The 24,174-nt window shown below is 41.1% G+C and overlaps 1 protein-coding gene and 1 pseudogene across 3 annotated transcripts in view; both read right to left on the bottom strand.

The window, feature by feature from the left end:
- The window catches only part of EGFL6 (EGF like domain multiple 6), a 64,722-nt gene extending 43,466 nt beyond the window's left edge, over positions 1-21,256 (bottom strand). For 2 of the 3 annotated variants that reach the window (XM_050777220.1, XM_050777221.1), the window contains exons 1-2: positions 20,903-21,256; positions 1,557-1,669 (exon numbers count right to left, since the gene is read on the bottom strand). In XM_050777220.1, coding sequence (XP_050633177.1) covers positions 1,557-1,669; positions 20,903-20,976 — 187 coding nt within the window. In that variant the 5' untranslated portion in view covers positions 20,977-21,256. The remainder of the gene's footprint in view (positions 1-1,556; positions 1,670-20,902) is intronic. The other variant, XM_050777222.1, reaches the window with a different exon arrangement.
- Positions 15,467-16,125, bottom strand: LOC126946652 (60S ribosomal protein L30-like; annotated as a pseudogene).
- Positions 21,257-24,174: the final 2,918 nt, after the last annotated feature.

Below are 24,174 nucleotides of genomic sequence, written 5' to 3'. Positions count from 1 at the left end.
AATGTGTTATGTTGTGTCTAGAAAAAGAATAAAGCCACATTTAATCCCCCCATCACCTGGTGCTTTAATGAAGAGAAGTTTGTGATAAGAATTATTGGTCCTTCCTGAAGGAATGGTAATTTATGAGGTATTTTCTATGCATGACAGGTAATGAACTCACCCTTTAATGCATAAACTCCTTACCCTCAGAGGTAGGTATTGCTCTCATCATGTTGCAGAGGAGGAAATTGAGCCTTAGCTAGCTTACCTTAGCTAGCTTGCCCAAGATCACCCAGGTCAGTCTGGTTCTCAATGTCCTTGATCGTGACACTATCAATCCAATCAGGATGGGGACCCACTCTTTTAATTGACACAAGTCCCAGGAGGATATTCTAACTTCCTTTATCTAAGTGGGCAATGATGATCTTTGTTTTTGTCTAGTATTTTTATGCTCTTGTCATCTTGTCACAAGCAAACTATGATGACAGAAGGTTTTACATAATATGGAACATGTGGGAACAGTATCAATGTTTTCTATTGTTTTATAGATTTTGGATATTATCAAGTTCTGACCCCACTTATGGTCAATCCAGATATTTTTTAACCAGCCAGAGAGAAGGAGGTTGGGGCAGGAATAGACCAGCAAAAAGAAGGTAGCATTGTTATTCCTAAAATAACTAACATGTTAGTACTTTTATGGGACCTGCAATTGTGTTGTTATCCCATTTAATAGATAAAGAACTTAGGATGAGGCACATGCTACCTACTGAAGGACACAGGGACAGTGAGAGTAGACTCCTGCCCTGAAGGAATACACCCCTGGTGAGACAGTCAGTTAGGAGGAATGTGGATTTTGTTCCACTACACTGCCAGTGTTGGTCGTTATGGAAAGTCATAAAAAAAAAAAAAAAAGGCAAAAACTTTATGCTCATCTCTGCCCTCCCCAACCTCCTTGAAATGGTCAGAGACCTCTCTTGGAGTTCCTAACACATAGTCTGAGAAACAATGTCCAAGGCAAATTATGGTTCCTTGGTTTGCAATGTACAAAAAATCAGCAAAATACTTAAAATCTTTGCATATATGCATGTGTACCTTCAAAACATTTAGAAATTGGCAGTATGGATTTTAAAAATGTGAGTAACAAATCTATAAGCTAAAAGGCGTACTTGTTTTGTGGCTGAAGCCTACTAGTTGGATGATTAATAATTAAAAAGTGTATTTCACTGGAAATCACTTAAACTATAATTAGAGGAGGAATTTACTGGCCTGCTTTTGCCCATCTTAGTTCCTTTAGATTAAAAAGAAAACCAAAAACAAACAACCCAGTCATACTCACTAAGATAATCACAAAAATAATTGACAAGACAGTCTTCTAAAATAAATCATGCCAAGTATGATGGCATCAGCCACATTTTGTCTGGGAAAAGATCTCATAGGAACCCAGACCTTGGTTATTGGTAGTTATGCATGTCCTTGCCTAAGAGATCCACTGGCAATTTTGTGGCAGTTCATGGTGTGACAGATAAAAACCTAAGGGCCCTGATCCAAGTGCAGGGTCTGAGTTTTTACAAAATTACCTTCACAGACTCCCTTGCTGTTTCTTCTCCAGCCGTAGCAGCAGGCTAGTCTAGTTCCATAGTGACAGACCCCAGGCTGATGTGCCGATGCTAACAACCCGTGATGCCTGGCACTGCAGATAAAGAACTATATGTTAGTATTGAGAAAATAGAAAACACAACAGAAACTCTTCCCTACTACTAAAAGAACCAGAGATGTCAATTACCTGGTTAATTTCAACGAACCCGCAGTAAGTGCTAAATTAGATTTTGAAAACCTGAATTTTGGGGTTGCCAGCCTTCCTCAATAATTAGTTTCAACCATTTCCTTCTTCCCCACGGTTAAAAGAATTTGGTTACATAATCTATAAAACTAGGGCACATGAAGATGTCCAAAATGTATGTTTTTGAACCTTGTAGAGTGCCACTTTTCAGATCTGCTCTGTATACGCACAGCAACTATCCAGTTCTTTGTCTATTTCAGTGACTTTCTGGTCCTGTGGCTTTGTCCCAGACCAGAGCTCTGCACTTTTACCCCACTGGCACCTGGGAACCATTGAATAGACAGGAATCAACACACACTATAGATGATTAAGAGCTGGAAGGGCTCGTTCAGCAAAGCCCTCTCATGTTACAGAGGAGGAAACGCCAGTCCAACGGAGTGGAGTCACATCCCCAGCAGAGCTGGGTGTTGGGAATTCTAGCCCAGGGCTCGTTCCCATTCCACATGACCTCCTGGAAACCCAATTTGCTAAACTGCTTAATTTTAGAGCAGAGATCGGCAAATATTTTCTGTAAAAAGCCAGATGATAAGTATTTTAGGCTTTGTAGGGCCATAAGATATCTGTCCAAGTACAAAAGCAGCCATAGGCAATAGTAAACAGATGGGTATGATTGTGTTCCAATAAAACTTTATTTATGACACTGAAATTTGAATAGCATGTAATTTTCCTGTGTCATGATATAGTATTCTCCTTTTGTTCCATCTTTGAACATTTAAAAATGTAAAAACTGTTCTTTGCTCATGGGCTGTTTACAAAGAGGGATCACCTAGCTTTGGCCCGCAAGCTGTAGCTTGCCTGATCTAGATGCCTGAAAAAGGTGAGCCCCCTGCCCCCTACCAAGTGCCCCCAAGTAGTGCCGCCATGGATGAAGTTCACTGCATGTTTACCTACTTACGGCCCTGGTATTGGACAGGGCTGCTACCAGACTTCGAAGGAAAATAGTTGCATTGTATATTTAGTGGAGGGCTGTGATGATTTCCTTACACATATTAAATACACTGTAAAAATGTTTCCTGGGCTCTTTAACAGACAAAGGAATGCACATTTTACCATGTGCTTTCTGCTACAGAACTGAACTTTATGCAAGTTAATAATATGTAAGTCAAAGTCGGGAAGTTTAATAACCTTGTAGATTTCCCTCATGGTCTGCCTCTCCCACAAATTTGATTACTCAGTTAAGAGTTATAAAGATATGGTCTGAGACATTTCATTTACTGAGAGCACCAAATGCAAGGATGATTTTAACATTTACTTTTTCTTGAAGGGGACTTTTTTCATTTTTTAATGGAATTAATTTTAGGGATTCATAAGTCACTCAAACATTTAGAACAGGGCTTCTCAACTTCTACACAACTGATATTTTGGGCCAGATCATTGTTTGTTGTTGGGAGTTGTCCTGTGCATTGTAGGATATTTAACAATGGTCTTTATCTACAGATGCCAGTAGCACACACCCCTCTAGTTCTGACAATCAAAAATGTCTCCAGACATTGCCAAATGTCTCCTGGAAGGTAAACTTTTCTTTCATTAAGTAGTAGTACTTTAAAGCAAAACATTTATTGTGCACTTGCTATGTTCTAAGTACTGTCTCAGGCACATAGAGTACAGTGATGAAAAGGGCCTGGTCTTTGCACTCTTAAGTTCACAGTCTATTGGAAACATATGCATTCAAGTATAGGATAGCATGCTAAATATTATTAAAATGCTCTGATAAAGAGTTCTGACTAAGAAATAATGCAGCCATTTGTCTAATCTAATTTATATATTCCTAACAATTCTGCAAGGGATACCACAATCTTGACCCAGTCTGCGCCTAATTAACAGTTTCCAAAGAACCTATAATAAACTCCAATATTCTATAGCACAGTAGGGTGATTACAGTTAGCAACAATGTATTGTATATTTCCAAGTAGCTGGAAGAGAGGACGTGAAATGTTACCAACACATAGAAATGGTAAATAACCAAGGTAATTGAGTATTTGATGGATACTCCAAGTACCACAACTGGATCATGATATAGTCTATGCATGTAACACTCACATGTACCCCATAAATATATAAAATATTTTGTATCAGTAAAAAAGAAGAAACTATGGGTGACTAACCATAAAGTATGCTGAGTAAATAAGTGCCAGTCCACATGTATACATATGTAACAAACCTGCACATTGTGCACATGTACCCTAGAACTTAAAGTATAATTTTAAAAAAGGGGGAAAAAAAGGTATACAATATGCTGTTATAAGAAAAAAAAAAAGTGCCAGTCCAAATACAGTGATGCCCTTAATAATTTTTTTATTTTAGTATTTTAAAAATTGAGATATAATTTATATAACATAAAATTCACCATCTTAAACTATACACTTCAGTGGTTTTTAGTATTTTCACTATGTTATGCACTCATCACTTCTGTTTAGTGCCAGAATATTTCCATCACCCCAAAAATAAACCCTATACCTATGATCAGTTAATCTTAACTAACTCCTCCCTTCATCCCCTGGCAACCACAAATCTGCTTTTTGTCTCTGGATTTGCCTATTCCGGATATTTCATATAAATGGAATCACATAATATGTAGCCTTCTGCATCTGGCTTCTTTAACTTAGCATGTTTTCAAGTTTGATTCATGTTGTAGCTTGTAACAGTACTGTATTTCTTTTTATTGCTGAATAATATTCCATAATATGGATATACCACATTTTATTTATCCACTCATCAGATGATGGACATTTAAGTTGTTTCTACCTTTTGGTCATCATGAATAATGTTGCTATGAACATTGGTGCACAAGTTTTTGTGTGGACATATGTTTTAATTTCTCTTGGGTGTATACCCAGGAGTGGAATCGTTGGGCCATATGGTGCAATGGACAGAATGTTTGTGTCCTCCAAAATTCATATATTGAAACCCTAATCCCAATGTGATGGTATTTGGTGGTGGGGTCTTTGGGAGGTAATTAGGTCATGGGGGTGGAGCCTTTATGAATGGGATTAGTGCGCTAATAAGAAAAGGCTAGAGAGCTTGATAAGTTGACAGGCTGCAACCCAAAAGAGTGCCCTCACCAGAACCTGACCATGCTGACACCCTGGTCTTAGAATTCCAGCCTTCAGAACTGAGAGAAATACATTTCTATTGTTTATAAGCCACCCAACCTCTGGTAATCTGTTATAGCAGCCTGAACTGACTAAGACACGTGATAGTTGTATGTTTAACTTACTGAAGAACTGCCTGACCGTTTTCCAACATGGCTACATCATTTTACTCCCACCAGCAATATATGAGAGTTCCAATTTCTCCACATCCTCACCAGCACTTATTATTGTTCATTTTTAAAAACTCTAGTCATCCTAATGCTTGAGAAGTAGCATCTTGTTTTGATGTGCATTTCCCTGATGGCTAATGATATTAAGTGTCTTTCATGTGTTTATAGACCATTTATATATCTTCTTTGGATAAATGTCTATTCAGGTCCTTTGCCCATTTTTTAATTGGGTTATTTGTTTTGATGTTTTTAAGATTTGAACACAAGATTGAAATTTGTCGATAAAAACAAGTGTCCCCACACCTTGGTAAAAAAAAAACCCTTCCACATAGATACACAGTAAGTCCATTTCTTAACCACACACGTCTGTGATAAACCTTGATAAAGCACTACAATCTGCTTTCACCTCTTCCTTTAACAACATGAAGCTGATGCCTGGGGGAGCAGAATGGAGAGAGGAAATAACCTTGCCTGGGAAAGAGGAGGAAAATGTCCAGGGTAGGTGACATTTGAGTTGGATTTCAAAAGAAAACATGATGAAAGAAAAGCTGTATAGGGGGAAATTCTGCCTTTGGAATTTTAATTTCATGTTTTTATAAGAAATGTGGGGTTCATTTAATTAGAATTCAATGTAGCAACAAAATCTTAGAGATGATCTGTCAACTTCTTGACTGCAGGTTTGCAAGCAATATGCTCCCCAATCACAATAGGAAGGATCTTACCTATTTCCTGAGGCCAAAAAAAAATCAGTATAATCCTCAATAAGGCATTAATATGTATGGAGTATAGTGCTAGGTGCTGAGGATTCACTTATAATCCTGGCATAGAGGGTCTCCTACTCATGAACTTTTAGTCAAGGGGTTCAGGGTAACAGAGGCACTCAATATATTCAGTCTATTACAGAAGCTTAAATCAAAGAAACATAATCCAGTCTAAGGGGTCCCAGATGTTCCCTTTGAAGGTGCAAACTTTAAATTAGACTTAAGACAAACAGGGTTCAACCACATAAAGTGAAAGAATATTACAGGCAAAGGGAATAGAATGAGTGCAGACTAAGAGGTAAAAGACACCATGCTTGTGCTTGAGGAATGAGTAGATGACCAGAGGATTAGAATAAAGGCAGGGAGAAGTAAGCTTGCGAAAGATGAGCCCCAAGAGGTGGGCAGAGGCTACATCACAGAGGGTCTTGTGAATCAAGTTAGGGCTTTGGGTTTTACATCTCAATGGCAATAGAACAGCATTGAAGGGTTTTAAGTAGGAATGTTATTTGATAAGGTTTTTCTTTTGAAAAATATTACCACGAAGCAGTCTGGAAGATAGACTGGAGGGAGACAGAACGGAAGAAAAGATACCAGTTGGCTCAGAAGACAGATTCTGGTTGCTTGGACTGCAGCAGTAGCAGTGGAGGTAAGGAGAAATGAATGGCATCAAAGTGGGACCGAAAGATTTGGTAATGGATTAGAGTCAATTCATTCATTCAACAAGTATTTATTGAGTGCCTATAATGTATCAGACACTGGGCTAGTTTCCAGAAGTTCATCAGCAAACAAAAAGGAAATAAGATTTCTGTCCTAGTGGAGCTTATATCCTAGTCGATTGGATATAGAGTGTCAGAGGGATGCACCATTGAGTAGCCTGTATTTCTGGAATGAGGAATACAGGTGGAGGAACATGTTCAGGAATAGGATAGATGATGAATTCTCTTTGGCACATGCTGATTTTGAGTACTCATTAGACGGACAACCTAGAAGAGATGTTGAGTAGGATGTTGGATATTTGGGTGAAGAGTTCAGGAAGCAGAACTATATTTGGGAATCATCTGCAGGTAGATGGTAACTGATTCTACAGAAGTGGATGCAGTGTAAGAAAAGAAGGAGGCTTAGGGCACAGTCCCAAGGACACTAGCATGTAATAGATGGACCAAAGAGCAGGAAGGTCCAGAAAGAGGCCCAGGCAATGCTCAGAGGAACACCAGGTTAGTACATTGTCAGGAAAACCAAATGAGGAGAGTTTTTCTAGTAAAAGAGTGAGATCAACTCTGAATGTTGAGAGCTGCATAACATGTTGGTCAGGACTATGGTCTCCTTCCTGGATTTGAATTCTGGCTCTACTATATATTAACTCTGACCTTCAGCGAGTTACTTTCTCTTTCTATGCATTAGCTATCTCTTTTCTAAAACAGGGAAAACAACAGTATTTACCTTAAGGGTATTCGTGATAATGAAATCATTAAATATATGAAAAGGGCTTTGAATGGTGACTAACACAGTAAATGCTCCCTAATTGATTGCTTTTATTATTAGTAGTAGTAGGATTATTATCATCAGATGTGTTGACCTTCAGAGGAGAGCCATGTTTCCCACAGAAGGACCTGCCTTAGTATCCCTGCCATGCTCAGTCATTGGTGGGAGCAGCCTGTGGGAGTTGCAGCCTCACTTAAAAGTGGTGCTGGATTTCCAAGAGTAGAGTAGTTGGGACCCTGGGTCAATTATGCTCCCTGCAGTTGGATGTCTGCGAGGCGCATCCTCATAGCTGCCACAGGTTCCATGTGACTTTTCTTTTTTATGTTTGTAGGAATAAATTTTCACTGTAAGGGGAGATTATCATAGAATTTCACCTTAAAGAAAGTTACCTTAGATATCATCTGGTTCCAACCTATCATTTTGTGCATGAAGAAACTAAGGCCAAGAAAAACTGAGGATTTCATTGGTATTAGAAGTCAGAGGGGAACACACTTCACCAAACTATTCACCTACTCATTTATCCATTTGTCTACCCAAAATTTATTAAGTAACTACACACATCAGACACTGTACTAGGCACTGAGACTATAGGAGGTATATGAGAGAAGCCCCATTATACTCCAACATATGACCCTACCAAAGGGGCAAGTTCTCAGGAGCTAGGGGGAGATATGGAAGTTAGTACATTGGGATGGTAGGTGAGTGGTGTTCTGGAGGAAATGGGGCTCAATATGAATGGAACTTTGCCTGGAGAAGTGGGAGGAGGCTGTGTGGTGGGGAAGGTTTTCCAGGCAGAAAAAATAGCCTGTGCCAAGGACAGCACCGTTAAGAACATGAGGAGTTGGTGGCCTCAAAATTTGAGTGTAGATCATGGTGTGTGTTAGAAGCAGAGGAGTCAGAAGGGCAGCAGGGGAATGGTGGGATTAAGAAGGAGCAGGGAAACAGCAGGGCGTCTAAAGAAAAAGGCCTGTGTCCCTCCTGCAGGCTCCAGACAGTGACAGGTGGATTTTAAGTGGTTGGAAATATCAAAAATTTTGTAATACACAAAACAGCCTCCTTAGAAGTAGGATGAGCTCACTAAGCTTGAACAAGATTTCTGAAACAGTTAGATGTGAAATCACACGAAACCAAATTGAAATTTGTTGAAATCTGATATTTTTAAAAAGCCTAATCAGAAACCAGCCGAGAGTGCTTGGTACAGGTGGTCAAACCCACTTCATATGTACCAGTCAAAGTAAATTACTTGGGATTGCAAAGAATACTGCCCAGGATTAACTAACAGGAGAAAGTTACCAAAAGATAAAATTCATATACTGTTTACACATTACCACAACTATCCAGAGAAATCCTCATTTTTCTCAGTCTTTATTTCTTTCACATGCCTGCTTTCAGGTGAAAAGGTGAAACTGAGAAATCTGAGGTGTATTAATTTCTCCCAAATCATTGTTTCTGATGTTGTGTGAAGTGTCACTTATAAATCTCCCCCAAATGTTAATGACTAACACTTGGGCCATCAAAAATTTATTAACTTTGTTAATAAATTAAGATTTCTTATCCACTGTAAGGAATTCCCTTCCCAGTCACAAAAGCATCTTAGTTTTATAGTTCTGTTGAAAGATATAGGAGATTTGCCATCAAATCTATATCAGTCTCATTTGTTAAAAAACGGAAGTAATTGTTGTTTAAGAATCAACTTAGCCAGGTGTAATGGCTCACGCCTGTAATCCCAGCACTTTGGGAGGCCGAGGCAGGTGGATAATGAGGTCAGGAGATCGAGATCATCCTGGCCAACATGGTGAAACCCCATCTCTACTAAAAATACAAAAAGTTAGCCAGGCGTGGTGGCAGGCGCCTGTAGTCCCAGCTACTTGGGAGGCTGAGGTAGGAGAATGGTGTGAACTCGGGAGGCGGAGCTCACAGTGAGCCAAGATCTCACCACTGTACTCCAGTCTGGGTGACAGAGCGAGACTCCATCTCAAAAAAAAAAAAAAAATCTAATTTTGGACTGTACTAATCCCATCAACATCCTCTGCCACCTTGGAAGGTCTAGATGGACTGGCCAGCTTCTCTCTCACTCACTCCCTCTCTCTCTGTCTCTTCTAAACAATATTTTGCACACATGAGGCTCAGGGAACTGAGTCTTGAGACAGGGAAATGCTAATATAGGTGAAGAACTCTCTGTGGAGTAGAAGCCCTGAGCTGTGGGAGTCTGAGCTAAATGCTGAATTGCCCAGTTTCTTTAATGCCTTACACAGCTTGCTGTCTACATTGATCAAATTAATCAGAAAATCACCATCTCCACAGCTGAAGTTAATTTAAAAACATTCCAGGGATTGTGTAAGTAGTGTAGTATTTCTTCATAGGATTCCTTATTTTCTGCAAAAATATACTATGCCAGAATTCTTAGTATGTTTGTTTATGGTCAGGTTCCAGGAAACTTCATGATATTCTCCAAGACAAATTGAGAAATTAAACTTCTTTTGCCGATGTTTAAATACATTTAAATATTGCCACACAAATGTAATAAAAGATTTTCTAAATAGGGATGACAAGGTCCAGCCATGAAGATTTTTGTTGGTGGTGGTTTTGATTTTTGTTTTGTTTTTATCATAGCTCCCAGTATGGCAAGTTCATTGTACCTAGCCAGTTAAAATTAAGTCTGGGTTCTCATCTACCTTCAAGAAACAGAGTACAAGTCCAGTGGGCCCAGGGATACCCCAAGACATCTCACTTTCCCAGATGTGTAGGGGCTTATGTGTCCAGTAAAAAACTTGCCTGGGTTATAAAGCTCTTCTATACTAGTGTGTGCTGATGTGTCTTCAAATTTATAATGCCATGACTGGTAGGGATAGTAGTAAACTTCAGGCAAAAGTTGGAACTTTCCATTGCTTCCTCTATTTCCCTCATTTATCTTCTAAGCTCAGGAGTTATGTGGAGATTGGGGATGGGGAGTGTCTTGGTTTTGGCTACCCCAGAAGCAGACCATAAGACAAGAATTTGCATGGAAGTGGTTTACTTAGGAGGTGAAGGAAATGCTGATAAAGGAGTGGGGAAGTGAGACTAGGAAGGGAAGGCAGTCAATAAAGCAAGTGTTATCAAGACAGCTACATTTATTCTCCATCTCATTCATTCATTCACAGTAAGCATGGGGGAGAATGATATAAGATGGAAGACGGAGTTAGAAAAGTAGTCAAAGTCTAGATCAAGCAGAGCCATTTATGTCATTCTAAGTAGAATGAATTTTATTCTTAATCTGGCGCGAAGTCACTGAAAAGTTTTAAGAAGAGGGCTGACATGGTCTAATTTAAATGTTAAGAGGAACACTTTGGAGCATGGACTAGAGGGAGCAAAAGAAAAAGTAAAAGGAAGCTATTGTGGTGGTTCAGGTGAGAGATAATAGTGGTGTAGCTGGATGATGGTAGGCAGGGGCAGAGAGTGGGGATAGAAGGAGATGGACTTGAGACATGGTTTGTAACAGGACTTAGTAGCAGATGTAATACAAGTGGGGAGGAAGAGCCCCACCTGTCAGCAATGATACCCCAGTTTTTGGCTTGAGCAAGTTTGGATGCTGTTTGTTCTGGGGTGGGGAGAAAGAGTGAAGTGGAGAGAAGCAAGTTCTGAATAATGATCAAGAGTTCAGTTTTGGATGTCTTAGGCTCAGTGAGACATCTCAATGAACAGGTCAAGAATGCAGCAGAAAGAGGCTGGGGCTTGAGATTCACATTTTGAAGATGTGAATATATATATAGATGGCATTGAAAGTGCTAGGACTGGGAAGATAACCTGGAGAGCATAAATAAGAAAGAAAATAGGGTCAGAGATTAATCTCTGTGGAAATACAGCACTTTAAATCCTGTTGAAGAACAGAAGAGTAACCGGTGTGGATGAAGGCAAACCAGAATGTGCTGTATGCTGTGATGATTTTAAAATATGTCCATAAATTATCTGATGCTTATCCTTTCAAAAGGTGAAGTTTAATTCCCCTCCTTTTATGTGGGGTTGTACTTAGTGACTGACATCTAACAAAGAATACTGTGGGAGTGATCGGGGTAACTTCCGAAATTGGGACACAGAAGGCATTGTAGCTTCCTCCTTGTTCTCTCTCTTGGATTAGTCACTATGGGGGAAGTCAGCTAACAGTTGTGAGAACATTCAAACAGCCCTATGGACAGGTCCACATAGAGAGAAGCTGAGGCCTTCTGCCAACAGCCATGTGAGTATACCATCTTGGAAGCAGATCCTCCAGCCAGAGTCAAGATGTCAGATGACTATAGCATTGATCAACAACTTGATTGCAACCTTGTGAAAAACTCCAAGCCCAAGCAGTGTGGCGATTCCTCAAAGAACTAAAAACAGAACGACTATTTGACCCAGCAATCCCATTTCTGGGTATATACCCAAGGGAATATAAATCATTGTACCATCAAGACATATGCACACAATGTTCATTGCAGCACTATTCACAATAGCAAAGACATGGAATCAACCTAAATACCCATCAGTCATAGACTGGATAGAGAAACTATGGTACACATTCACCATGGAATACTATGCAGCCATAAAAAGAATGAGATCATGTCCTTTGCAAGAACATGGGTGGAGCTGGAGGCCATTATACTTAGCAAACTCATGCAGGAACAGAAAACCAAATACCGCATGTTCTCACTTATAAGTGGGAGCTAAATAATGAGAATCAATGGGCACAAAGAGGGGAACAACAGACACCAGGGTCTATTTGAGAGTGGAGGGTAGGAGGAGGGAGAGGATCAGAAAAAATACCTATTGGATACTAGGGTTAGTACCTGGGTCACAAAATAATCTGTAAAACCACCCCCCATGACATGAATTTATCTATATAACAAACCTGCACAGGTACCTGAACCTAAAATAAGAATTTAAAACTCCAAGCCCTTTTGCTATGAATCTAAAACTGCTCTAAAAAATGTCTTAAAAAACCCCCAAGCCCCATCTAGCTAAGCTGCTCCTGAATTCCTGAATCATAGAAAATGTGTGAAATAATAAATGTTGCTTTGAGCCACTAAATTTTGAAGTATTCTGTTGCGTAGCAATAGATAACTAATAAATGTGGTATCCAGAAACCAAGCAAAGAGTATGCTGAAGAGCAAGGTGATGAACTTTGTTGATGTTTGTTGCTTTGGTATTTTAATTTTGTACTTATATTCATTAAATCTGAGATATCATGGATTATAAGCATACTATTATTATGTACATTAGAAAAGAAAAATGCTGCCAATTAAACTAAACTATAACTCATTAGCTTAATAATTCTGTGCAATTATGTCATAATTCTGTGCATGAATTAGTCACGATCATGTCAACTTTAAAGAACACAGAGCCTGCAATGGCCTGTTTGCTCGCTATTGCTCTCAGAACCAAGTCCAAACTCCTTGGCTCAGTGTACTGGGCTCCTCACAGCCTGGTTCCAGCCTGCCTTCTTTGCCTCTTGGCAGCCACCGGGCTTATGGTCTAAGATTCTGGCCAGTCCATTTTCTGTATCTTGGGCTGATGCCCTCCTTATGCATTCTTTTTGCAGGTATGTATCTATCCATCCATTCATTTACTCTTATGCAATACCTACTGGGAATTAAGCATTGGAATGTTTGCTTTCTATGCCCATGTTATATCAGGTGGGCTCACATTTGCTCCATAAGAACAGTATAAGTGTCATCCACTGTATTCAGTTTTCTCTGATTCTCTCATGTGGACTTAGTTTCTCTCTTATCTGTATTCTGTGGAATGTTTTATATGTTTTTACATATATATATATATGCCCTATATAAACTTATAGTTTTATATGTTTATACATATGCATGTAAACATATATTCATTCTTTGAAATGCTGTACTGTGTGTGTGTGTGTGTATATATATATATACACACTTATTCTTTATATACAAATAACATTATTTGCCTCTCCATCCCCCTTCCTTGGTCACTTATTGATTTACCTAACTTTTAATTCAACACCTACTATGTGCCAGGCACTGGACTAGAACCTGGACTTATATCTTTCTCCCTGGCATCCCTGGCCAAAAAGGAAAGAAAGACATTTTGATGGCCCTATGAAGTTGTCTGGTGAGGGAGGCAGTAGATATGAATCTCTGGCATTCAGAAGAATGCTTGGGCACATCAACTGTTCAGTTAATGTTGCATTAAACTGAATTAATTTTAACACTTTCAATAATTTTTTTTCACAAACAAGACCTTCACATTGAAAACAGGTCAGTTATTAAAACTTACCCACTGGGACCCAGCAAGTTAACTGATGAAACTAGAAGTACTACTGATCTCTCTGGATAAAACATTTCATGAAAAGTGACTTAATCATCCTTGGGAAACAGCATGGCTTTTTAATCTGTCACTTGTTCAATGTGAGATTCTGGGCAAATCATTTAACAATCTATTCTTTTGAAATTCAGTTTACTCATCTATATAATTGGAGATGTGATCTGTAATTTACACATGGTCAACATTGCCAGTGGGACCTCAATCTCTGTTCTCCCCTTCTTTCTTAGTAATAAGACCCTCATTACATAGCCACTCAGAATATAGGCTACATTTCCCAGCCTTCACTTCAATAATATGTGGCCATGGAACTAAGTTCTGGCCAATGGGACATAAACAGAAGTGCCATGTGTAACACTTTCAGGATGTGGCTGTGAAGGGAGGATGATGTTCTTCATTTATTTCCTCTTATTGGCTGGTGATATAGATGTGATATTTGTCTCTCAAATCTCAGGTTTAAATGTAATCCCCAAAGTTGGAGGTGGGGCCCAGCAGGAGGTGACTGGATCATGAGGGTGGATTTCTCATGAATGGTTCAGCACCATCACCTTGGTGTTGTCCTCATGGTAGTGAGTTCTCATGAGATCTGGTTGTTTTAAAGTGTATAAGTGTGTGGCACCTTCCCCCGCCCTTGCTCCTGCTTTTGCCATCTGAGACACCTGCTCCTCCTTCACTTTCCGCCATGATTGGAAGCTTCCTGAGGCCTCACCAGAGGCAGAAGCCACTGTGCTTCCTGTAAATCCTGCAGAACAGTGAGCCAATTAAACCTCTTTTCTTTATAAATTACCCAGTCTCAGGTATTTATAGCAATGCAAGAACGGCCCAACACGGCTGAAATTTGGACATGTTTGCTGAAGCTCAAGAAGCCATCTTAGGCTACAAGGGGAGGACCTTCTGATGAACCCATAAAATGGCAGCATCTGGGTCCCTGACTCCATGGAGAGCCAGCTATATCAGCTCAACTACTCACACCTTTGTGAAAGAGAAACACATGTCTATCTTGCTTAAGCCAAGGTTATTTGAGTTTTCTATCACTTACAGCCAATTCTGAAGGATCAAAAAGCAATGTTGCCATGCTAATTGGCTGCTACAAGCCCATTATCCATATTCTGACATTTCCTGCTTAAAACCCCCAATGTCAAATAGCTTGTGAGGCCGGTTTTCAGTTTGCATTGAACTGAAAATAAAGATCAGGTGGACTTTTGTTCTTTGATCCCATGCGGTTTCTATCTTTTCTGAATGTACCTTACGTTATTAGTTTGCTAGTGCTGCCATAACAAAGTACTACAGACTGGGTGGCTTAAACAACACACATTTATTCTCTCACAGTTCTGGAGGCTGGAAGACCAAGATCAAGGTGTTGGTAGGGTTGCTTTCCCCCAAAGCCTCTGTCCTTGGCTTGTAGATGGCTGTCTTCTTTTGTGTCCATACATGGTCTTTCCTCTGTGTGTGTCTGTGTCCTAATCTCCTCTTTTTGGTTTGTTTGTTTGTTTTTTGAGACAGAATTTCGCTCTTGTTGCCTAGGCTAGAGTGGAATGACATGTTCTTGACTCACTGCAATCTCCGCCTCCCGGATTCAAGTGATTCTCCTGCCTCAACCTCCCAAGTAGCTGGGATTACAGGCATGCGCCACCACGCCTGGCTAATTTTGTGTTTTTAGTAGAGATGGAGTTTCTCCATGTTGGTCAGGCTGGTCTCGAACTCCCAACCTTAGGTGATCTGCCTGCCTCAGTCTCCCAAAGTACTGGGATTACAGGCATGAGCCAACATGCCCAGCCTGTTTGGTTTTTTTAAATAAGCTTTGGCAAGTTTTATTAAAGAACAATTTTGTATGGTTTACCTTTTACCAGTCTGGTATGGCATGCTTCTAATGATATCAGAATCATCTGGGTAAATGATACCTAGTGTGCAGTATATGTGGTATTTTCTGCATGCTGTGCACAATTTATTATTATTGCCACTGTAGTGATGGACACCAGTTTTGGCCAATATGCTGTAATAATGCTATTTCAGATTTCCTCGAAGCTGCACAATTGTTGGCAAGGATGACCAGTTTCACTTTGCCTTGTCTGATCATCTTCAGAGTCTTCTTGTACTCCAGCTACTCCAGCATGTATTTCTCACTTTTTTTTTTTTTTTTTTTTTGAGACAGAGTCTCGCTCTGTCACCCAGGCTGGAGTGCAGTGGCACAATCTTGGCTCACTGCAAGCTCTGCCTCCTGGGTTCACGTCATTCTCCTGCCTCAGTCTCCCAAGTAGCTGGGACTACAGGTACCTGCCACCATGCCCAGCTAATTTTTTGCATTTTTTAGTAGAGACAGGGTTTCACCATGTTAGCCAGCTGACCTCATGATCTGCCCACCTTGGCCTTCCAAAGTGCTGGGATTACAGGTGTGAGCCACCACGCCCGGCCATACTTTTCACTTTTCATAATGAGTTGGAGCCTACAGTTGATTGACTCCAGTGATTTTTTAAAATCTTTTTTGCAGCCACCATCTTCCTGTCTTAGATGTGGGAGGACCCCCAGCCAAGAGCATCCACCAAGATGGCTGGGGAGGGAGAAAGGCCCTAATCTCCTCTTTTTATGACAGCAGTCATATTGGATAAGGACACACCATAATGAACTCATTTTAATTTAACTGCTCCTTTAAAGACCTTATCTCCAAATGTAATTACATTCTGAGGTACCGGGGTTAGGGCTTCACATACGAATCTTGAGGGAGTACACAATTCAGTCCACATCACCTCAGGACACCTGCATGTCCTGCCCCTACTGTCCTCAGAGGAGTTTTTGTCCTGAAATTTGTCACCAGGAGCACAAGTTCATCAGTGGTAGTTCCCTGTTTTATTGGGTCAGTGGCAAATAGTTGTTGGTGCATTGTGGAACCTGACCAGCCTCATTTCCTGATTCCTGAGAACTTTCTGTCTTGGCCGGAGCCGGCTCTTCCTGTGTGCACAGAAGCCTGAAAGGGCAGAACCCCCTTCCCCAGAAGCCCTCAACCAATGACTGTTGGGATTACAAACACCCCGGCTCCCTTGTCTTCAAGAGGGATAACTAGGATCTTGTGTTCTACTGTCTCCTAAATTCCCCAGCAGGATTGATTCAGAGTGGTGACTTATTTTTACACTTCTTTCCCTTCTCTGTCCCACTTCCCCACTTCTCTACCAGAACTTCCTGGGGTCACCTCTCAAATAAACTACACACAGAGTCTGCTTCTGAGAAAATGTAAACTTAGAAAGGAAAGTGGTGATACTGGGTGGATGGAGCACTTACTCTACATATGTCCCTTGAATGTGCTGAACTAGAGTCAAGCTAAACAGGATCACTCATGATCATTTGTAAGAAAGTCCTTTGTAAAAATGTCAGCTTTTCTGTATTCACTTTTTTGAGGGAATAAATTTGGAATAGTGGGATGACACTGGTCTTAGAGCAGAAGACAAAATCGTATGTAATTCATGGGAAATCACCTAATTTCTTCAAGTTTCTCTGTTCCCTTCTCTATCAAATGAACACAATACCCATTTCTTAGGGTTGTTGAGAGAATTGATTGAAATAACATTGAAAATGGTTGACACTAGGGCCTCAATAATATTTGTTGAATGCCAATCTGATTTATGAAGACTAGGTAATATACTTATTTTCATTGTAATGTTTACATAACCTTGATTTATACTCATGAATTACATATAAATAGGACTTTAACACTTTCTAAGCCAGTGAAACTAATGAAATAAGACTGTCCAGAAATGATTTTTAAGTTGTAATTAGATGATTATTATGTCCTAGAAACACACAGCTCTTTAGTTTTTGATATAGTCTCACAAATTACGGTTTGAAGAATAAAGAAATAAATGATATACCAACCATTCAAAAATCACTAAAATCATGTTTAAAGATAAAATCTAGTCCATAGAAACAAGAACAACAGACTTACAGCTCAGGCTTCCTGTGAAAGGCTGAATAATGCATTCCCCACCCCACAGAGGTATACATTCTAATCCTCGAAACCTGTAAATGTTATCTTATATATCAAAAGGGACTTTCCAGATGTGATCAAGTGAGGGATCTTGCAACGAGAAGATTATCCTGAATTATCCAAGTGGGCCTGATATACTCACAAAGGTTCTTCTTAGGAGGAGGAAAACAAGGAAGAATCAGAGAGAAGGCAAGGTAACAAAGGAAAAAGAGATTGTACCACAAGCTAAGGACTGTTGGCGGCCTCTAGAAGCTGGAAGAAGCAAGAAATGGATCCTACCCTGGAGCTTCCAGAAGAAACCAGTCCTGCCGATGCCTTAATCTTAGCCCCATAAGATTCATTATAGACTTCCGGCCTTCAGAACTGTAAGACAATAAACTTCTGCTGTTTTAAGCCATGGAATTTGTGGCCAATTTTTACAGTGGCACTTTGCTACCAGGGCTTTGAGAAGAATCAATTATCCACATAGCACGTGGTCTCTGTAAGTAAAGCCTCTCAGCAGGAACCTAGTCATTCCCTCCTCTCCCACATTATTTTTACTCGAATTCAGTAGAGAGAAAATATAAAACAGAAATATGTTGTAAGTAAGGAGTTGCTCCAAATGTTAATCTCCAGAATAGCAAAGTTAATAATATATTTATCTTAGGTACCCAAGACAAAAAGATCCCAGTGTTAGGACTTAGAACACTCAAGATGGAGTTCAGATCAATAAATGTTCTAGACAAGCACTGTCCAATAGAAATAAACATATATGCCATTTAAAGTTTTCTAGTAGCCACATTTTTTAAATGTGAAAGAAACAGAAGCAATTAATTTTAATAACGATTTTATCTAATTCAGTATATCCACATTACCATTTCAACATGTAATCAATACTAAATGATTAGTGAGATAGTTCCTGTTCTTTTTCTTCCTACTACATCTTGAAAATTAGATGTGTATTTTATACGTTTTACAGCACATCTCAACTTGGACTGGCTATATTTCAGGTATTCAACAGCCACTTGGGGCTCCTGGTTACCATCTTTGCTGTATTGGACAGGTCTAGGGTATCTAAATAGTTCCAATACCCAAAGGACATAAAAAATATAAGGCAAGCCAAATTCTGAAGCTTAAGAGCAGGTACATGCATACAGCTAAATATTTATTCATTTGATGAGTGTTGATTGTCTACTGTGCACTAAGTACCATTTAAGAAGCACATAATTTTCTAGGTTATAAAATCATAGTGCAGTGTTTCAATTAAAAAGAACTGATGCTTATACTGGAAATCTCTATACAGCAGCCACAGTTTTTCCTGTAAGTTGTGAAACCCCAGGAAATAACCAGTAGACACAGTTTTCTGCAATGGGTGCCTTGCCTTCTCTGTAACAGTGTCTTATCCGTAATATGGAGTCTAGAGCTGATTAAACATGGGTCCTGGACATTCCTGAAGAGCTGACCACTTGATATTTCCAAGCATGTTGAGCAAATAATAAACACACCAGCTCATAAACTTGATAATCGTCCAAAGAAACTATAGTTCACATCTTGAAAACAGCAGAATTGCAGAATTCTGACATGGATTCTCCAGTTTAATAAGCTTTGGTTTATCCAGGGGCTTTTGGCTTTTAATTTAATTTGGTGGTCCTTTGAAAGTGAAGCTCCTGGAGGTCAGTTTGCTGGCTGCTAAAGAACTATTAATCTCATCTCCAAATAGCATTTGGTCTTTTTAAAGCGGGCTTTCTAGCAATGCAAGAACCTCTAGCATTCAAGGAAAATGTGATTATGAGCAAATTTTATCTGCTTACATTTTTATCATGAAAAGGAAATTGAAACTTGTGATCATACATTCTAAGAACCTGGTTTGAGGTTTGTTCTGTTTGAACTTCAAAATCTCTTAATACCATGGCTAACTCTGATGAAATATTTTTTCCTGTAAGTCAAACAAAGATAGGCAAACCTTCAAGAAGCCTGTACCAAACCAAAGCTCTTATCCTACTCTCCTCCCCAGGAATTATCACTGAAAAATTTCTATAGTTCAGCAGTCTCCGCTGGGAGCAACTGTGCCCTCCAGGGACCTCGGGCAATATCCCAAACCTTTTTTGTGTTACCACAACTTGGTGGTGGGGGGGAGGGGGGAGAGGGGCTGGGGGTGGGGTCAACGTTGCTACTAGTATCTAGTGGGTAGAAGCCACAGGTGCTGCTAAATATCCTACAATGCACAGGGCAGCACATCACCCCAACAAATAATTATCCAGCCCAGCCCAAAAGGCCAATAATGCTGCGGTGGAAAAACCATATTCTAGCGGACACCTAAGTAGAAAGCAAGACATCACAGTCAGAGAACCAGAAAACCTTCCGTTGCCGGAAGTCTGCCCTAGTGCCCTGGTGAAGAACAGAGACTTTGGGCCAGAATACCTAGGTTTGCACCCTGGCTCCATCTCTTACTGGCTGTGCTTCCTCAGGCAAATTACTTCACCTCTCTGTGCCTCGTTTTTCTCTTCTACAACACGGAGATGATGATAATAGTACATTACACACAGAGCCGTTATGAGCTTTGGTTAGGTTAATAGTCCTGAAGTGCTTAGAACAGTGCCAGGTCAACAGTCACCATGTAAGCGTGCATTTACTAAGCGTCTTTGACGATCTCTGGAAAAAAAATGTTTCAGGTCTCAGCTAAGCTTAAGGGCAGTAGGGAACGGCTTCCTAGTCTGCATTGCCATAGCAAGAATGAGAATGGTTGTCATCTGACAACCCCGTCCTTCCTTTCCAGTTCATCAACCCTAATCAGAGAACAGTTGAGGAGAGCAGCCCGGCTGGCTCAGCCCAAGAACAGTAAATGCTTTATCGTCCTCGGTTTCTTTCCCTCCTTCCCCAGCAAAACTAGCGACTGACAAGCACTTGGTGTCCTGTGAATAGAGTGGAAAACACAAAATCGCACAGATACAGAACCCACCCACCGACACGCACATTGGTCCAACCCTCACACACCTGCCCCTACAGCAGGTCTGCAGACCACCAAGCCCGCACGCACCCACGGGTCTGCGCGCAGAGCCTCCCTCCACCTGCAACAGCCAGGTGGGGGCACAGCTGATGCAAAAGGAACTAACTAGGTGCAAAGCCCCGCCACAGGAGAGCAGGGAGGAAAGCCCGTGGGCGCTCCAGGCCTGGTATCCAGGTTAAATCCCGTCGCGGCGCGCACAGGCACACGTGCATACTCACACCCATACACGCGGGGGTGCCTGCAAAGACGTGGGGCCCCAAAGCGGGAGCTCAGACCGGGGGTGGGGAGAAGCCAATCGCCAGACACTCACCTGGCCGCGTTCCCGAAACCACCTGCCACCCAGGGGAGCAGCAGCGGGAGCGCAAGGCTCCAGGGCAGAGGCATTCTCGCGCGGGTCCTCCCTTCTCCTCCTGCGCCCCCTCGGGAGGGCGCCGACCGGACCCCGTAGCAGCTGAGCCGCCGCCTCCTCTCTCCTCGGCCGCTCGGGTCCTCTGCTCCACTCGCAGTTACCGCGTGCTGTCCCTGCGGGCTGGGAGGGGAAGCCGGGCACCGCGGCAGGGGCGCTCGAGGCCTGGGGAGGGGCTGGGGGCGCCCTGACAAGCCTGGCCGACGCTCCTTTGCGGATGAAGCTGGACCGGGTGAGCGAGGGAGGGCGGGGCGGGCCGTGCACATCTGGTTGGGACCCGCCTCCAGCATGACCCGCGCATCCTCCGCGCGCTCTGTTCACCCAGAAACTTCCCCCAGATTCAGGTCAATTCACGTTTGTCAGAGTCACCATCTACGGCCATCTATTTCAGGCATGGGGCAGATTTCAGTGATACCTGCACTCCAGGACTTAAGAATTTAGTTGAGAAGTCGAAGCAGGATGGAAGGATGCAGGTTCCTAAGACATGCTCTCTCACTTCTCTTTGGGTTTTCACGTTCTCCCGGTTTTCTTCTGCAAACTGCAAATCATGGGATGCTAGAGCTGAAAGATCACTAAGTTCTGGGCAACCCTGTCATTTGGCAAGTAATCTCTCAGGCCCATTTGCAACAGCTTGCTTACATGGAAACCCAGATGATATCCCAATATAGTAACCAGTGCAGAAATTCATGGCAGAAACATGAATGCTATATGAATTCAGATTCATTTGGGTACTGACACATTCTTTGTTCTGACAACGTGTTACAGTAGAATGAATGACTGGTCCCTTTCTGTCCTTCCTACGTACACACCCTTTGGCTTCATGGTAGGGAGACACTATGACCCCACACCTTGGCTTTGGACTTGGCTGTGTGACTTGTTTGATCAATGGTTTAAGGGCAGAAAAGTTGCAGTGTTTCAGTTCCAAACCTAGGTCTTAACACACCTGACCTTCTATCATGGACACGAGAAGACCTTGCACCACCTAGCCTGGTGGTCCAAGGAGAATGAGAAACAGGTGAAAAAGCTACCTCGTCAATCTGCAGATCTATAGCTTGAAGCAGAGCTACTCTGTGAAGCCTCATGTATATTACCCAGTCCACATATATATGAATGAGCTCAGCTAAGGTCGCCTGGCACCAGCCAATCTACTGAGGCTTACTGTAATAGTCCTCTGACACACAGTGACCCGGTGTGAGAAATGAAATGAAAAAGGATACAGAGAAAGAGGAGGTCTGTCTTGTTTGGAAGCTTGATTCATGGTTTTATAGGCATATGCCTTAATTCTGGTCAATGAAATGTGAGAAGTAGGGAGGGGGAAGATTCTTGCTGCAGAATCTTGCTTTACATTATAATAGATGTTCTTATTGGTGCAAGCCATGTTTAGTTGGGTCTTCTATTTTACAGTTGAAGGTATCCCCATGGATTCAGTATCCTTGGTCAGTAACTAGTTAGACCATTGAGCTGCTCATAATTAGTAGTGTCAGACATTGTCCTAAACACTTAACATATGTCATCTGATTGAACATCCACAAGCCTATGGATGGAGACCATTAGTTCCCCCATGTTTGAAGTGTCAAGAAAGTGAGTCAGAGAGGTTAAGCAGCTTGCCGGTGGTCATACAGCTAACAAGTACAGAACCAGAATTGGAAACCAGGGCTTTTCCCCACTGGGCTCTGCTGCTGTTATATCAATCTCTTTTCTCATCTTTTCACTTATTGGCAGATTCAAATGTCAGGTGAGTATCATGAATAAGGTAATAAGATGATCTCTTCAAGGTTGTCATCAAAACACTTTGAACTCTTCATACCATAACTTGTTTTATTTACTGAAAATATTAAAACTAAAAGAAAATAATATAAAGTATGAACTCTATACCTGTGAGGATCTTAAATAAAATGGAATATAAAATTTGTCTTAGTGTGGGTTTCCCCACAAGCAGACCCTGACGCAAGGATTCAAGTAAAAGTAGTTTATTCTGGAGGTACAGAGAACATAGGTAGGTGAGTGAGGAAATAAGTTGGGAAAGAAGACAATATCAGGCGTGTATTAAGTTATCATTGTGAGCACCCGAAGGTTCATGCTGCTGGGGATCTCCCAGAGCCAGCATAGAACATGCATCTCCTTACCTAAAAGGCAAGGGAACTGGGTATTTATACACCACTTCCATTCACTCATTACCTGAAAGCTTCTACTGTGGTACTGATCCTAGAACTCAGTCTTCTGTGCTGAAGACAGAGTGGGGCTTACAGCCAAAGAAAGCCCTCAGACAAACGGCTAGAGATACTGACTGTCGAAGTTCCTACTGAAATGTAAGGCCTGAGGGGATACGGGTAGCAGCACGATATTGGCAGCTACCTAATATCTGTAACTTGAATCGAATTAAAAATTATGGAATTTTGCCCATGCCACTTCTCCCTTAACATTCAGATACTAATCACTCTCACCTCCAAATAAACCGTTACTCAAAAAAGTCCTAACTAAACATGATTAGTCTAAAATGTGAGGGCTATCTGCCTTCTTAAGCCCTGAGTTACAAAGTTAGAATAACATCTTGCATCGACATTGTCTGTAACTTTCTAGCTTTAGTTTCAGCATTTTGATGCGGGCTTTTTGTTTGTTAGAGCTGAGTTCTCTTATGTAGGCTTAAAGGAGGTAATGAACATTACAACAGGAAACTTTGGGGGAGGTCAAACACTCCCCAGCCAACCCACCTATTATTTCCTGGGGCAGCTGTGAACAAAAGGGCTGTCACATAGTATGAGCAACAGAGAAGGAACCTGCAAATGATGTGTTACCAGGTGAGAAGATGTTGGATACAAATTGCCACATGGAGGCAGTTGTTTTTAATAACTGCATTGGTGTTGCTGACTTTGAAGAGGAACCTGAAAACTGATCTTTAGGGGACCCTACTTCATCATTCTACAAAGAAAAAACAATCTTTGATCATAATCTCATAAAATCGTCCACGCCTTTTACAGGGTTACGATTTCTTCCAATCTATTTCCACTTAACCCCCTGTGTGGAACAGGTGTGATGGGATATTTCTGTGCTTTCTGAATACATATACATGACACATGTATAAAACTTTTAACACTTACAATGTGCCAGGCACTGAGATCTAAAAATTATTGTAATATCAGCACCAAAAGCAAAGCATTGTCAGAAGAAAGAGCTGC

The sequence above is a fragment of the Macaca thibetana genome, chromosome X (genome assembly GCF_024542745.1).
Source record: "Macaca thibetana thibetana isolate TM-01 chromosome X, ASM2454274v1, whole genome shotgun sequence".
Lineage (NCBI taxonomy): Eukaryota > Metazoa > Chordata > Mammalia > Primates > Cercopithecidae > Macaca > Macaca thibetana.
Note: the sequence above shows the minus strand (reverse complement) of the source record. Positions and strands in the feature narration are given on the sequence as shown.